Below are 15,716 nucleotides of genomic sequence, written 5' to 3'. Positions count from 1 at the left end.
TCTGAACTCTGTAAGGTGTGACAACTTTTGCTATTCTAGCAGAGGAAAAGGTGAAAACGAAATGGATTAAATGCCTCCATATCACAGTCGAGAGCCCACTTCTCAAAACAATCTTCTAATATAGCTATTTTAAGTACAGCTTTGTACATCCTTATGTCATAAGCTATCATCTTTATTCTTACAATATTTCAGCAGACACACTTGATGAATTTTCAGGTTAAATATTTACATTACATTTCATGGGTACATTACATTAATAAGTTCAAATTCTAAGGATATCATCTCACAACAAAACCTCAAAAGTAATTGAGAGAAAATAGCTCCCTGCTTTAAAATGTGTTAGAAATTTACTACTCAAGACTCCAGATAACTTATAAAGACCAGGATAGTCTCAAACTCAGAGGTCTCCCTGCCTGCCTCTGCTGAGGTTAAATACCTGTATTACAACTCATAAAATTATAATCTTTTATATACATACGGGCAGGGGAGACATCTGTGATGGTTTGTTTATGCTTGGCCCAGGGAGTGGCATTTAGAGGTGTGGCCCTGTTGGGAGTAGGCGAGTCACTGCGGGGGTGGTCTTTAAGACCCACACCCTAGCTGCCTGGAAGCCAGTCTTCTGCTAGCAGTCTCCAGATGAAGATGTAGAACTCTCAGCTCTGCCTGCACTATGCCTGCCTGGATGCCACCAAGTTCCCACCTTGATGATAATGGACTGAACCTCTGAACCTGTAAGTCAGCCCCGATTAGATGTTGTCCTTATAAGAGTTGCCTTGGTCATGGTGTCTTTTCACAGCAGTAATCCCTAAGACAGAAGTTAGAACCAGGGACTGGGATAATGCTCTGCTTGGCCTGACCATGTTTTTGTTTGGAAGAATGTGGATTTTGGGACGTGTGGATTTGAAAGCACTGAAATGCTTTAAGTGGGGATTAATGGGTTAGCCTAGAGGGAATGTGGAAGATTTTGTTGCTGAGAGTGGTTTGAACTGTGCTACCTTGGACAAAGAGGTTTCAGTGGAGAATTTTGAATGTGGCCTAGAGACTGTTTTTGTGGTATTTTGGTGAAGAATGTGGTTGCTTTTTCCGCATTGTCCTAAGAGTCTGCCTGAGGCTAAGGTGAAGAGATTTAGATTAACTGCTTTGAAAAAGGAAGACTCCAAATAGCCTGGTGTAAATTCTGTTGTGTGGTCACTAAAATTCACTCTTAGAAGAATATTTTAATGAAAAGGAGCAAGTTGAGAAGGGGAAAATGTAAAATATACGGTTGAGGAATTAAAGGGACACCCAGAAGTAAACTGGAGCTGAATCCTGTGTTCAAGGTTCAAGGACATTACATCGGAAGTGGTGAACCTAGGACAAGATCCACCCAGCTAAATTTAGGTCCAGGCATGGCAGTAATAAGCCCAGGAGAGGAAGACAAGAAGATCTCGAATTCAAGGCCAGCCTGTGACAAAGCAAGTTCTAGGTGAACAAAAATTTAAATCCAGGATTGGTGACCCACACCTTTAGCCCCAGTGCTTAGGAGAGGCATGCAGATCTCTTGAGTTCAAAGTTAGTCTACAGACAGCCAAGCTTAGGCGGTGAAGAAGCTGCAAAACAGAAAGCTGGTGAACATGGGAACGGGCCATGTTCCAGTCCCAGAAGCAGAACTCAGCAGCTTCTCTGGCTTAAGAGTCCAGAATAGAAGGGGCAAAGGATGCTGGTTAGCTGAAGATAAGTTAGTGGTGATGAAGAAGAGATCAGCATCACTGAGGTGAACTCTGGGAAGTGTTTTCTGAGAGCACAAGAGGCTGTGTGAGTGAGAGAGCCAAGGTTGTACCTTGTGCTGCACCAGGACTTGGTGATGTGTAAGAGTCACCAGGTGGTACTGGTTTTGAAGGCGTGAAGTGATCATGTACAGCAGCTGAGGCTCAATACTGTGAGAGGCCATAAAAGGCCACTGGTGAAGGTGCAGCCTCAGTTGCAGTTGACAGCCCAGGACTGACGGGGTCATGCAAAGGACTTGAGGCTTGGCACTAAAAAGAGCCTGTGAAAGGCCTTTGGTGGAGCCTTGTTGCAGTGGAAGATCTCAGTGTATCTGAGATGTCAGTACCATAGTACGATCACCAAGAGCAGCAGCAGCAGTGGAGCGGAGTCAAGTAGAATCTAGAGAGCTACAGAGGGCAGAGCTGGAAAACTGACACCAGCCCTTTGGAAGAGGCCAGAAGATCATGTGTGCATCCTAGACATTGAAACAAGAAGCTGTAGCATTAAAGTTGCCTTGGAGACCCCAAAATGTTTGAGATGCCAGAGCCATAGGATATCTGCTGAGGGATCCTGTTACAGGCAGTTGAACCAGCCCAGGAAAAGAAGTTTGTTGCAGTCAACAAAGATGAAAAAGGAGCTGGAGAGCTGAAGACCACTTTGACATCAGACATGGAGGTGCAGAGTTTGGAGTTTGCCCAGTTGGTTTCCTGTCTTCCCTTGGAGATTACAGTTAAGTGACTAGATGGATCTCAGAAGAGATTTTTAACATTGTTAGACTGCTATAAGACTATGGTGACTTTGGAAGTTGGATTAAATGTACTTTTTTATTATGCTATGTTTAGGTATGGCCCCCATAGACTTAGGTGTTTGAACAAGTCTATGGGGCCAGGGGGTGGAGTGATAATTTGTATTTGGAGGTGCGGCCTTGTTGGAGCAGGTGTGTCACTGTGGGAGTGGGATTTTAAAGTCCATATCCTAGTTGCCCAGAAGCCAGTACTTTGCTAGCAACCATCAGATGATGAGGTAGAACTCTCAGCTCTGCCTGCACCATGCCTGCCAACTTGTTCCTGCCTTGATGATAATGGACTGAATCTCTGAACAAACGTGTAAGCCAGCCACAATTAAATGTTGTCCTTAGGAGAGTTGCCTTGGTCATGGGTGTCTGTTCATGTTAGCAGTAAAGCCCTAAGACAATGTCTTAATGGATAAGAGTGCTCGCTGCACAAAGTATAAGGACATGAGTTCAAATCCTCAACATCCATAGAAGAGCCGAGTATAGCCAAGTAAAAATGACTGTGACCTCTGCACTATTTATGGAAGAGGAGGATTCTGGCAATTCTGCCAGTCACTATAGCCTAAACCTCAGGCTTCAGGTTCACTGAGGGACACTTTCAAGGGAGCGAGACAGAGTGAGAGGCCACAAGTGTGAGTGTACATACATGTATATACCACAAGCATTTTACACACACACACACACACACACACACACACACTCACACTCTCTCTCTCTACTCATGGTTCTATTCTATGGAGTTAGTACAATGAAGCAAAGAAAACACAGAACCAAAGGTTTACCTTATAGTTATTATGCGGTCTCCAGTCTTGTCCTTCTGCTTGTCAATGTCTATGTGTGCACCAGTAAATTCCCGAATAGCATTGATATTACAGCCCCCTCTTCCAATCACTCTGGATATCACAGTTGATGGAACCGATACCTTTTTTGACCTGTTTAAAAGTTCAAAGATAAATTAATAAATTAAGATAAAACATTGGTGGCTATAATGAAAATAAAATTTTACTATTAAGGTTTGTTTAAACTATAAATGGAGAATTGACTATTGATGAATAAGCTTATTTATTCTTTTCCCTTTAAATACCGGATCTCACCATGTATCTTTGGGTGGATAGAAAATTAGATTTTGGGCTGCCTTCAAAGTGTTGGGTTTAAAGGTGTGAGCCACTACACCAGCGTTTTATTTATTCTTAATCCAGATAAAGAAAAGGGCCCTTTCATGCCAGTAATCTGGAGGCAGAGGCAGATGGATCTCTAAATTCCAGGCTAGCCTGGTCTACACAGTGAGATCCTATCTTAGCCTAGCTGTTCATCTCTTGTTGCTTTCTTGACTAGCATCCTATTACACCACTGCAGTATGCACTATACGCTCAGACATGTACTCTGCTACTGCAAATTCCTGTGACACCAATTAACAGGGATGGGTAAAGGATCTAAAGTCCAGGAAAGGCATTTTGTAGGCACTTTTCTGTTTGAATTATTTCTAATGTTTTATCTGATATACAGTTCACTGAACTTATGTGAGGGGGGAGAAAGACTACTAGCAATTAAAAGAAGAAAAGCAGGAAGACCAGTGTTCATCAGGATACCAGGCCTGTGTGGGCTGTACAAGGAGGACTCTCTATAGTCTAGGTTGGCTTCCAAGTCAAACAATCTTGTCTCCAACTCTCAAGTTCTTAGATCATAGGATTAAATTCTAATGCATGGCTTTGCAAAATTACAAAGACTTCTACATTTCATTGGGGGACACTCATGTCATTGAGTAGATGTGAAAATGACAGGACTACTTGGAAGAGGTGGTCCACTTTGTGTGTATCTATTGTGATTGTACGTGTGTGCAGGTGCCTGTGGAGGCCAGGAAAGGATGTGTAATCCCTTACGCCAAGGTGACAGACAAGTGTGAGCTGTCCTACACAGGTGCTGGCAATGTGAAAGCAGGCACTCTCTGCACCCCAGAAAAATTACACTTCTGCTTGTATGTTGTGAACCAATGAGGATCTCACACACATCAGACTAATCTCAAACTCGCTATGTAGCAGAGGGTAGCATTGAACTGCTGATCCCCCAGTGCTTCAATTTCCCAAGTGCTAAGATTACAGGCATGTGTTCCTTGGCTTAACACATTCATCTTCAAATTGGTGAGAGGTCTAGGGGCTGGGGAGATTGTTCAGTGGCAGAGAACTTCCCTAGCACCTGGGAGGCCCGTGGTTTTATCCCCAGTGCTGAGAAATAAGGCTGATGTAAGTTTCTAACAAGTAGATTAAAGAATAGTCTCGCTGGGCATGGCAGCATTCCAGAACTCAGGAGGCAGGACGTGGTGGTTTAAATGAGTTGGGCCCCCACTGACTTGTGTGCTTGAATGCTTGGCCATAAGGAGTGGCACTTTCAGGAGGCATGGTTTGTTGGAGAAAGTGTGTCACTGTGGAGGAGGGCTTTGCATGTTCAAGTTCTGTTCAATGAAGAAGACAGTCTTCTCTTGGTTGCCTTTGGATCAAGATTTAGAACTCTTGGCTCTTCCAGCACCAAGTCTGTCTGCAAAGTTGCCATGATGGTAATGGACTGAACAGCTGAAACTGTAAGCTAGCCCTAATTAACTGTTTGCCTTTATAACTGTTTTGTTGCTGTAAAGATACACCATAACCAATCAAGAACAGTCTGCTCTAAGAAGAGCTCCAAGCTACACAGATCTACACAGACCTTGAGTTTAAAAAAACAAAAAAATGTACTGAGTGGGGGGGGGGGGCCGTAAGTAAAGTTTGAGAGCATGTGTGTTGACACATGCCTGCCATTTTTATTTTTAGTACTTAGGAGGCTAAACCCTGCCTCAACAGCCTTATGTGGTGATCCGTGCCTAGAAAAGCACTGAGCTGAGGACAGAAAGATCAGAAGTGCCAGAGCAACTTAAGTCCAAGGTGAAACCTTGTCTCAAAATAAAAACATCAAAGTTGGACTTCGAATACAATCATGAAGTGCTCACCTAGCAATGACAGAGGCCCTGGGTTCAATCCCCAGTAACACAAAAAGGAGTCTCGTAAGAAGCACAGCTTTTCCCAACGTTTATTCATTTTTAAAAGACAGGGTACTAGGATCAAAAGCATCTGGCACCACGTTTTGCAAAGACTCACTTCTCTGGCATGTGAAATACAGAAAGGCTGTCTCTTGACCAAATCTGGGTTTGGGACATAACTGTGTCTGGAACCTTTGGAACGGTGGGAGGAGTCTAACTAATATAAGCCAAAAGTCACTCACCGCCTCACGACTTCCTTCCATCCTTCTTCCCTCTTTGGCCCACGCTTAGGACTTGCTACTGTTAACTTCCCATTTGGAGAGGAAAGAGGAGACGGACCAGATTTTGTACAAGTTGACAGAGAATTACTGGTCCCTTCATTGACAGTCTCTGACAATCTTTAACAAAGGAGGGAAAGTACATTAATAACGAACAGATGGAGGAAAGGTAAACGATAAAGGTCACATGTCACATAGCATATAAGACCAATTAAAGAGAACAAAGGAAGACCTTGTTTATAACTTCTCTGCTAGCTCAGTAGAACCAAGAGCCAGTTCTAAGAATACACCACAAAGCGGGTAAATGTAGCAGGGCAAACTTGTAACACTGTGAATGTACACATCAATACTTTTTCCTTTCTTGACACAGGGTCTTGCTACATAGCTCACCCAGCATTGAAGTCAACATGTAGCCCAAACTGGCTTTGAATCTGTGATTCTCTTGCTTCAGCCTCCCAAACGCTGAGACTACAGGCATGAGCCACCAAACCCAGCTTCACTATCGATGTTTTTCATAAGCTAAGTTTAACAATCACAAAAAATTACATAGTGAAAAGTATTTATTTTCTCAGCATAAAAATCTAAACAACATCTTAGTATTCTTTACCATACAAAAGTATTCGGTAATTTACTTCTCTCACAAGGTGTTTAACACAGCACCAGTAAAAGCAGAACTTGGAACTAACTTTATAGAAGCCTTGCCCGAAACGGATTTTCTCTCCTCTTTTGGAAACGTAACAAGAACAGACGGCTGCTTCTTGCTGGCCACAGTGGCTGTGGCCACAGCCGGCGAATGATTGTCACTCTTTCTGCTGCTGTTGCTGTTGCTGCTCTCATCACTGCAGCTGGAAATCCTCATGTTGTCACTGTCCCCACTCTCGCTGGTGCTGCTGCTCTTGGATTCTCCACTCGCCTTCTCTGGCTGACTGTATGAAATTGGTAGTGGATCATCAAATATAATTTGAACATTTTCTGGAGTAATTTTATTTTTCCTGTTTTTCCTCTTTGAGCTGGTTGTAGTTATGGTATTATTTCGTTTACCATGGGAACCTGCCAAAGTAGTCCATGTAGCAGATATTCCTATGGTAGTGGTGGTAGTGGCACTTGGAGGCTCTGTCAAGACTTCAGGTTCTTCTGGAAAAGCAGCAATATTGAGTTAGTCATTCACTGAGACTGATATGACAGACAGTTATGAAGAATATTTGGAGAAGTTGGGAAATAAATCATGTATTACATTTTATAAAATCAAGAATGGAAGAAAATGTGCATTATCTAAGCTACTTGAAAGATTGGGTTAAGAGGTTTCTGGAGTGTACGGCGAACCTGAGTTAAACAGCAAATATGTCTCAAAATCAAAGTACTAAAGAAACCACAAACCAAAAGTAAAAATGAAGTCACGGAATAAGTCAGTAAATGAAACTACCACGTTTATCACCTGTGATCATCAAATACTTAAAACTATTTCTCAGTTGAGCGACTGGTATTTAAGTTAACAGCACCTGGATTGGACCAGAGACAGATTTCTTATACAATCAAGCATGGCCTTGCCTTTCCATTATGTGGCCTGCTTCAGTCTCTGAATGCTAGGATTGCAAACATGCATCATTTAGCGTACACATAAACAGGGGTGGAGCAAGTAAGCCAAATCCTGATCCTCCTGCTTTCTCCTTCCTAAAGGTCGGCATATGCCACCTCTCCCAGCTTAACCTAAAATTTTTCATTTTTAGTGCCACGGACTATATTAAGACGGACCCAGCACATGGTAGAGAAGTGATCAAGTGCTGCTTGTCTGGCATTCTGTAAAGCAGTCTCACCAGGCTGTGGGACATGATCTCTTCCCCTCAGCCTACCATGTGATGGGCTTAGGGTTACTAGGTGCAGCTAAGTAAGCACATGATTCCAACTGCAGTCTCGCATTGGGAGCTCGGCTGGAAAAAATACCTTCAACTTTATGTTTTTCTTTTTCTTGAGCAGCTTGGAGTTCAAAGTTCTCCTTATTTTTGGCTTCAATTTCCTCTAATTTCCTTCTTTGCTCTTCCTTTTTTTTCCTTCTTTTCTCTTTTCGCTTTTCTCTTTTGGCAGCCAAAGCCAGCCTTCGACTTTCTTCCCTTAACTATTAGAAAAATAAAAATAAAATGTAAGTACACCACTTACATTGATTAAAAGTAGGCATGTAATATCATTAGAAGGCAACTGAAAAACCTTAAAAGTCACTGGCTCCAATCCATTGCTGGCAAGAGATGACAGCAACCACACTTAAGAGCCTGTGCAGAGGGGAAGACACGGGTAGGACAGTATCTGAACTCTAGGCCATTTTTAAAAGAATAAGCTCCAATCAAGGGCTTTTACTTACAGACTTATAAAGTAGGAGGATTTGGGGAAGGAAGCAGAGACAGATGCACATTGATTTTGAGGCACTGTGTAATGCTGGCTGGCCTCCTGAGCGTTGGAATTAAAGGTATGTGTCACACACCTAACTTACTGTTTTTAAGCTAAGGTCTTCAGATCAGGGCTCACCAAAGTAACAGAGTGAGTTTGACACCAACATAAGCTACACCCCAATCCCTGTCTCAAAAGAAGCCTGGGAGCAATAGAGTACAAGGCCCCAAACAGTAATACATTATCACTTAAAAAAAAAATCAATCTGTATGTGACACATATAATTTCTGTTGTCATTTTAAGGAGTGGAGAGGGTCAAGAGAGGTTATACTATGGCAAAAGGCCTGAGTTTGGTTGCAAGCAGCCTGGTTTGATGGCTCAGTCACCCAGAGGTGACTTGAGCTCCAGCAGGATCCAACAGCTTCAGCATCCCCATGCACCCAAACCTCCCCCCAATCACCCCCACATACAGACTGATTAAGAAGTGGTAAAGACAAATCTTTAGACACATCTAAGTCTCACATTATATTACACAAACTCCAAGCTACTCTGGAACTTGAAGGAAAACAAGTGAAATACAGCCAGATTATATAATTTATCCTTAACCAGATTATATAATTTATCCAGATTGTTTCAAAATCTGATCAAAAAGTAGAACAGTGACAGACTGCTTATCTAACAACACCTAGAATGAAGCCAGGCAGGGGGTAGGGGTAGGGGCGTGAGTGCGTGCTCAACAGCCGCCGCCACCATGTTCAACTCACTCTCACTCCCCAACTAAAAAGTCTATGCCCCCCATCTCCGCCCTTTAACACCCTTTCGACAGTCTGACCAGCTCTACAAAGCAGAACAGGCTGTACGTCAATTCATGGCAACCCTCTTCCTCATGTTCCAAACTGGGACCACAGCACAAGCTGCTGTGACTGCAGGGAAGAGTCATTTTCAAGCTTCTCTTTTTGCATGCTCACTAAAGGGTGGATTTCAAAACATACCCACACAGTCACCCTTGTTTCCTGATCTTAAACATTCAGGTTCTGTGTATTTTACATGCACTTCAAATATACACCTATCAAAACAATGATACTTGGTGTACAGGGGTGGTGGGTGGTTAGTTAACAGTATCTTACTAGTGAAACTAAGGCATCGAGGGTTTAAAGGCAAGGGAGGAAGGTGAGCCCCATACTGAGTGGCTAAAGTCCCTATCAGCTGACCTAGAATGCTGGAGAATGTGCTCGTGTTTACTGCTTGGCCTTGAGCTTCTGTGAACATGCAGGTAGGATGTGTGCATGATTTCCTGCAGGTGGGAAGTACCTGAGTATGTATCCTTGTCCCTGGGTGCAAAGTCATGCAGCACACACAGCTTTGCGAGTTCTGCCTTCACCAAGCCCTCACTAATGTAATTCGGAACTGTGTAACCTGTGAGTGGTGTCTGGTGCAGTCCTGGCACCAAGAGTATGCTGAGGAAAACTTCTTAGCTAAATAAAATATGCATTCAGAGCCAGACTGAACTGCAGACACAGTCTGAAACAGACAACCTTAGAACTTCATTCCTTCCGAGTATTTTCAAGAAATCCTAAAACTATTTACTTTGTTTACAAGGAAGATCTAATTGGGATCTTGTCAGCCAGACCTTAGTGTAAAGTTTCAAAACTAGGACAAAAGGGTAAGGTGCCCATTTACTTAGCAAAGTCAATCTGGCCACCAGCTACTCCCAATATTCCCCAGTCCCTACCTGTCACATGGTGCTCATGGCTTGTATACCTACTGTGTCCTACACGGAACTTTCCAGCTCAAGGCGCCAGGCTGCTCTTCCACCTTGGTTATCTGCTCCTTCTGTACCTTTGCCCTCTTAGCTACTGCACCTGGCTCCCCTCTCCCTCCTCCCACATCCCCACATGGCTAAAGATGTCTACTATGTCCTTTCCCAGACAGACGATGGAATCAGCATCATTATGAAAAAATGACACAACTCAGGCATCTGACCCACAAAAGGAACTCCAGCTCCTAGGGATCTTGTGAGCAACTGAGTATACATACACTCACATAGTCACACACAAAAGCAAACAACAGGATGCTGTTTGTTTTGTAGAAGATAAATATGTAGCTGTTGGTTTTAGGTAAATGAAAGTCACTGGAAAGCAAGGCCCCTGTGGTCCCAGAAATGGAAGGTAGAATCCAGAGAATCAAGATAGACTAGTGGTCTTGTCTTAAACCAAAATAAACAATAAAACTGCATGATAATCCAGAAAAATAATGGATTAAAAAAGAAGGACTGTTCCAACAACAAATAGGATTAGTGTACAAATTGGGGTGTGTGGCTATTAAAGGTTTATCTAGTCCTTGGCAAGAGAGGTTAAGGATTATTGGGTGAATAGAGGGAGTGGGGAAGAGCTGCAGGACTGTTTGTTTTTAAAGATTTATTATATATGAGGTACCCTGTCGCTGTCTTCAGACACACCAGAAGAGGGCATCAGATGGTTGTGAGGCACCATGTGGTTGCTGGGATTTGAACTCAGGACCTCTGGAAGAGCAGTCAGCACTCCACTGAGCCACCTCTTGGGCCTGGGGCTGTACTCTTGATAATTATATTTCCAGTAACGGTAAAGGAAAAAGTGTTGGAAGATAGAGGAGAAGGTAAGAGGTAATGATCTAGGTGGAATGAATGTTGTGAACGCTGCTCTGTATTAAAGGACTGTTATCTGAAAGGTATCAGCTCTCTAAGAATCACCACTAAAATTCTAGGACACAAACATCTCTTCTATGAACTGTCATGCTACCTGGACATAACCTGATACAATACAAAACAGTAATTTTACTGTGTTACTTGGGGAATAATGAGGAAAAAAAACCTTTGTATAAGTCCAGCACAGTTTAGATGGAGCAGAGCTGACTTTCAATCTAATATAAAAATGTGGAACTCACAGAAACAGAAAGAAGATGTGTAAGTATCAAGTCTACTAATGCACTCAAAGTGAAGACTGTCTGAGATACAGGAGATGTGAAAGCAAAGTCCAATATACATGATTCTACCACGTACTGCTAGACAGCATGCTGGCCAGAGAGGTCGACATGCAACTCAAGAGGGAGTGAAGCAGAAAGGAAGGAAACCAATGATCTTGTGGCACACTTGGGACTGGTGATTTAAATGTAGGGGCTATATACGATCCTCCTGCCTCAGATCCCACAATGACTTAAGCCAGCCAATGAGGGAACAGCAAGCTTGAGAGATGTACCTCTATGGGCTATAGTTTCACTTACTAATCCTCACCTCACAATGTAATCACAATTGTAATCCTCACAATGTGTGAATATTTTTTGTTTATTCAATGAGTAAATGCTGTGCATTTATTGATTGAGCAAATAGTTTAGGAAAGTTAAGGAAAATGAAAAGATACAAATGTTACAGCAGCCAGGTGTAATGACACACACCTGTGCTCCAAGCCCTAGAACAGCTCTTAGGTCACCCCAGACTATAACCTTGTCTAGTTACAACAAGCAAACTCAAAATGAATGTCCAAAACTGAAAATGGGAAGAAAGGTAAGAAAGGAGGGAAAATTACTACTGCATCTAGGGACATTCAAGAAGACACAGGATTAGCAGGATACAATTTTTATTTATTTATCTTTTGCTTTTGAAACAAGGACTCAGTATATAGCCCTTGGTTATGGACACCAGGCAGGCCTCAAACTCAAAGAATCCACTTGCCCTTGCTTTCCAAGTGCTGGGATTAAAGGTATGTACCGTTATGGTAGCATCCCCTTTAATATCAGCACTTGAGAGGCAGCCAAGACAGGCAGCTGTCTAGGAGTTGAATCCAGCCTGGTCTACTTAGTGGGTATGAGCCAACCAGGTTTGTGCTGTGGGGCAAAGAGATGGTTTCCAGCGACCACAGTTCATGAGTGCTCGTAACTACAGCTACAGGGGTACTGATGCCTCCTCTGACAAACCAAGTAAGATAAATCTTAAAAAATAAAATAAAATGATAATAACAGAATTTGATCTCAAACTATTCAAAACCAAACCAATTCTTTTCCTGTTAACAGACACGAAAGGTCACACGGTTAGTGGAAGAAAGCAGGCAGACAAAGGAGCACTGACACCCCAAGCATTTTATGCTACCTGAGAAGGGAAGCTTTTAACCTAATACAGACTTGACAGACATGAAACTCCATCTGTAATCCTAAAACACTGGAGGCTGACAGAGTTTGAGATTAGGTTAGGATACACACATACCAAGTTCAAGGTTGGCCTGTAACTTGTCTTAAAAACAAAACCCAACATGTAACACCAACCACTTGAGGGTCAACATACTCTTAAGGCCCCTGAGGCCATGTTCCACATCCCTTGCAGTATGTGGCTTATCTCCAATCTAGGGTTGTGGCTGAGAATTAAGAGGAATTAAGACTGAAATCTAGACAGAATGTATGCTTCCTTTCAGGTCCATGGGATCCCTACAATAAAATTTTATTAAGATTAAGAAAAAAAATTATACCTTTCCCTTGTCAGAAAAATCAAAATTGCTTCAGTGCAATAAACAAGTAAACATGTAGACAGCATTAACAACTACAATTTGTGAAAACTTGGGAGAGAAAGCAAACAACTGAAGACCAGAGATGGATGTAGATTGCAGAGAGAAGCATCTGTTACCTTCTCCAGGTCTAGCTCCTCCAGCAGTATGCTGGCATTCTTATTTGCTTCAGCAGCCTGCCTGTCTTTGGCTTGTACTATTGATTCCATACAAAGATGACACTTCTTCAGCATCTCCTACAATGAAAAATTGGAAATATTTCCAGCCTCAAATATGCACACTTAGTCCTATAAACATGACCTTCATTAGAGCAGTTAAAAACGGGGTAGGTCACATGCAGATATCAAATTGTAAATTTCCAAACATCCATATCAAAGAGCTTCCCATTTTCAAAATAACTTGATTAAAAATACATTTCACATTCACGTATGTACATCCATGCAGGCAAATAACTCATACACATAATACATATAAGTCTAACAACAAGGACAAATAGCTATAACTTTTGCCTACTGGTTAGTTTGCTAAAAAGAAATGGGGCCAATGTCAACAAAAAACAGATGTAACATGATATTCACTAACAGATATTCTGAATTAGGCAAGGCAATGAGCTAGTTCCTGAAAAAAACATTGAAATGGAGGGCTTCTCGCTATGATGCAACAAAATACTTTATGGATTTGCGGGCCGCCTTCATGTTCAAAGGCCTACGTCAAGATAAAGTTCATAAACAGTCTGAACAAAAGTGTTGCAGATTACACCTTAACCAACAGCAATCCCAGCTCCTCCATGCAGGGACTCTGAACCCCACATACCTTGTCAGTGATGGTTGCTATATACCTCATGCATTCAGAATCTGATGGAAACTGATTGACCTCTTTGACTAAGTAGCGTACCACCTTCACATGACCCTAAAAACAGACAGCACTGTCAGATAAAAAGCATGCTAACAGAGTTCAGTAAATCTACACAGTCTGAACTAGCATTGACATCAGTTAATGGTAACAGTGCAAAAGTGAAGACCTTCATATTTACACTGAAACACCCTGAATAAAGACATGAATATCAATCAGCATGAAGTAACAGTGACATCCAATGAGAAAATAGACTGTAAACTTCATCATCCTAAGTACTGAAGGTAAAGATAATTGTCAGGCTTGATGTCACGCATCTTTCATTCCAAGACTGAGGCAGAAAGACCTTTGAGAATTCAAAACCAGTCAGGTTTACATAGCAAACCTAGTACAGACAGGACTAGAATGTGATCCTGCTTCAACAGAAAGGTAAAAATTTGTTTCCAGAGAGAACTGACAGTCCATTCCTTAGTCACAGGCCAAGTGTGAGGAACAATAGTCTCACAGAAAGAAACTCCACACCCCACCATCTACCGTCCTTTTTCTTCAGTGTTTACTAATTTCTGACATAACATCCACAATCTAGGTAATATGGATAGTATTGCATGCATATGTATGTGCACAAACTTCCTCCTACATCCACATTCATGTGTTTATATCACGTGTGGACTCAGTTCTCTCCTACCTCAACATGGAAAGTAACTTTACCAGCTAGGCCATCCTGCCTGCTCTGTCATGTTTTAAGTTATTTGCCTATACAGAAGATCATTACAAAGCCCTGATTGTCCTGGAAGTCACTATGTGGAGAGGTCAGGCTGGCTTCTAGCTCGTCTCTGCCTGATTCTGTCTCCTGAGTGATGAAAAAGGTGTAAGGCCCTCCCCCCTTTAAAGGAGAGCACTCACCAGGCCAAAACCAGTCTTGAACCTGTTATGCAAGGGAGAATGTCTGTTCTAGCCCAGCTTCCAAAGGGCTGTGAGTGCAGGTCTGAGAAGAATGTTTTCTTATGCTCACTCTCCCTTTTAACTTGGATTTGTACGAATACTTAGTCTTTAAAATATTTCTATGCTACCACTAATGCAGAGCCTTTCAAAGAGGGAGGGACAGAACGTAGGTAGGCAAGCTGCTGGGAATGGCAGCCTATTTTTGTAACTCAGGACTTGTAAAAACAGAATAATTAATAAATGAAGACACTAATAAAGGGTGGCAGAAACATTCTAGAACCTTTATATGAACTCCGACACAAGAATGGGAATGAGGAGATTTAAACTACCCAAAGAATGAATAACTAGAAAAAATGGGGAAGGACATGGGCATACTAGTTAAGAACAAAGGTCACCAGACCGGCGCTAAGAAAAAGATCAAGCAACAACACATTAGGGATTCTTAATGGAAGCTGAGATCTAACGACACTAAACTGTGCTGGCTCGAATGGCGAACCACTTAAGAAGACTCTAATGTGAAAAGATGCCACTGAGTAGATTTCAATGCTTAAGGGAAAAAAGGGAGCAAGTGGCTGTGTAGTCTACCAAGAGTCAGAGACAACGAGAAATAAAAAAGAGTGAGTAACTGGGAGGAGAAAATACTTCATGCTGTACTATCCATAGGATATGAATGAAAGGTTTTGTAGTACTGGGGTAAGCTCAGAGCTTCATACATACACATAGACAATTACTCTCTTTAAGCTATATCCCTAATGATTGATTTTTAAAGGAATAAAATTTAAAATGCTTTAATAATTAATAATTTGATAATGTAGATAGGTCAGAAAGGCTGACCTGAGGGTCATCTTATATAGACAGTTTCAAGACAGCCTAGGCCAAAATATCCTGTCCCTAACAAACAGTCCCTGCAATAGCCATGTGTCTTTTCTAAGTACGACTGAACTGCATCAGGTCCTCAGTGCTGGACTGCAAGTCACACACACTTCTGTGCAACTGGACTACAGAAAGAAAGTTGTGTTTGCTCCAGCCAGAGATCGTATTCCTAGTTCTACAGACAGTTCACTAATTTTTCATTAAACTGTTCATAGTGAGGCTTTTCACTGACGTTTCCTGACAAGTCCAGGAAAAGGAGACCTTACTTACCTGTGCAGAACTTTAACCCCAGCACTCTAGATACAGAGGCAGACATA

The 15,716-nt window shown here is 42.1% G+C and overlaps 1 protein-coding gene across 10 annotated transcripts in view; it reads right to left on the bottom strand.

Moving 5' to 3' along the window:
• The window catches only part of Ankrd17 (ankyrin repeat domain 17), a 138,639-nt gene that overhangs the window by 17,545 nt on the left and 105,378 nt on the right, over positions 1 to 15,716 (bottom strand). For 8 of the 10 annotated variants that reach the window (XM_017599098.3, XM_063272902.1, NM_001401338.1 and 5 more), the window contains 6 exons: positions 13,546 to 13,641; positions 12,852 to 12,968; positions 7,766 to 7,937; positions 6,511 to 6,958; positions 5,789 to 5,944; positions 3,322 to 3,471 (listed from right to left, as the gene is read on the bottom strand). In XM_017599098.3, coding sequence (XP_017454587.1) covers positions 3,322 to 3,471; positions 5,789 to 5,944; positions 6,511 to 6,958; positions 7,766 to 7,937; positions 12,852 to 12,968; positions 13,546 to 13,641 — 1,139 coding nt within the window. The remainder of the gene's footprint in view (positions 1 to 3,321; positions 3,472 to 5,788; positions 5,945 to 6,510; positions 6,959 to 7,765; positions 7,938 to 12,851; positions 12,969 to 13,545; positions 13,642 to 15,716) is intronic. The other 2 variants (XM_063272901.1, NM_001105999.2) reach the window with 2 other exon arrangements.

This window comes from Rattus norvegicus, chromosome 14 (assembly GCF_036323735.1).
Source record: "Rattus norvegicus strain BN/NHsdMcwi chromosome 14, GRCr8, whole genome shotgun sequence".
Lineage (NCBI taxonomy): Eukaryota > Metazoa > Chordata > Mammalia > Rodentia > Muridae > Rattus > Rattus norvegicus.
The sequence above is the reverse complement of the archived record's forward strand: the minus strand, read 5'-3'. Positions and strand labels throughout refer to the sequence as shown.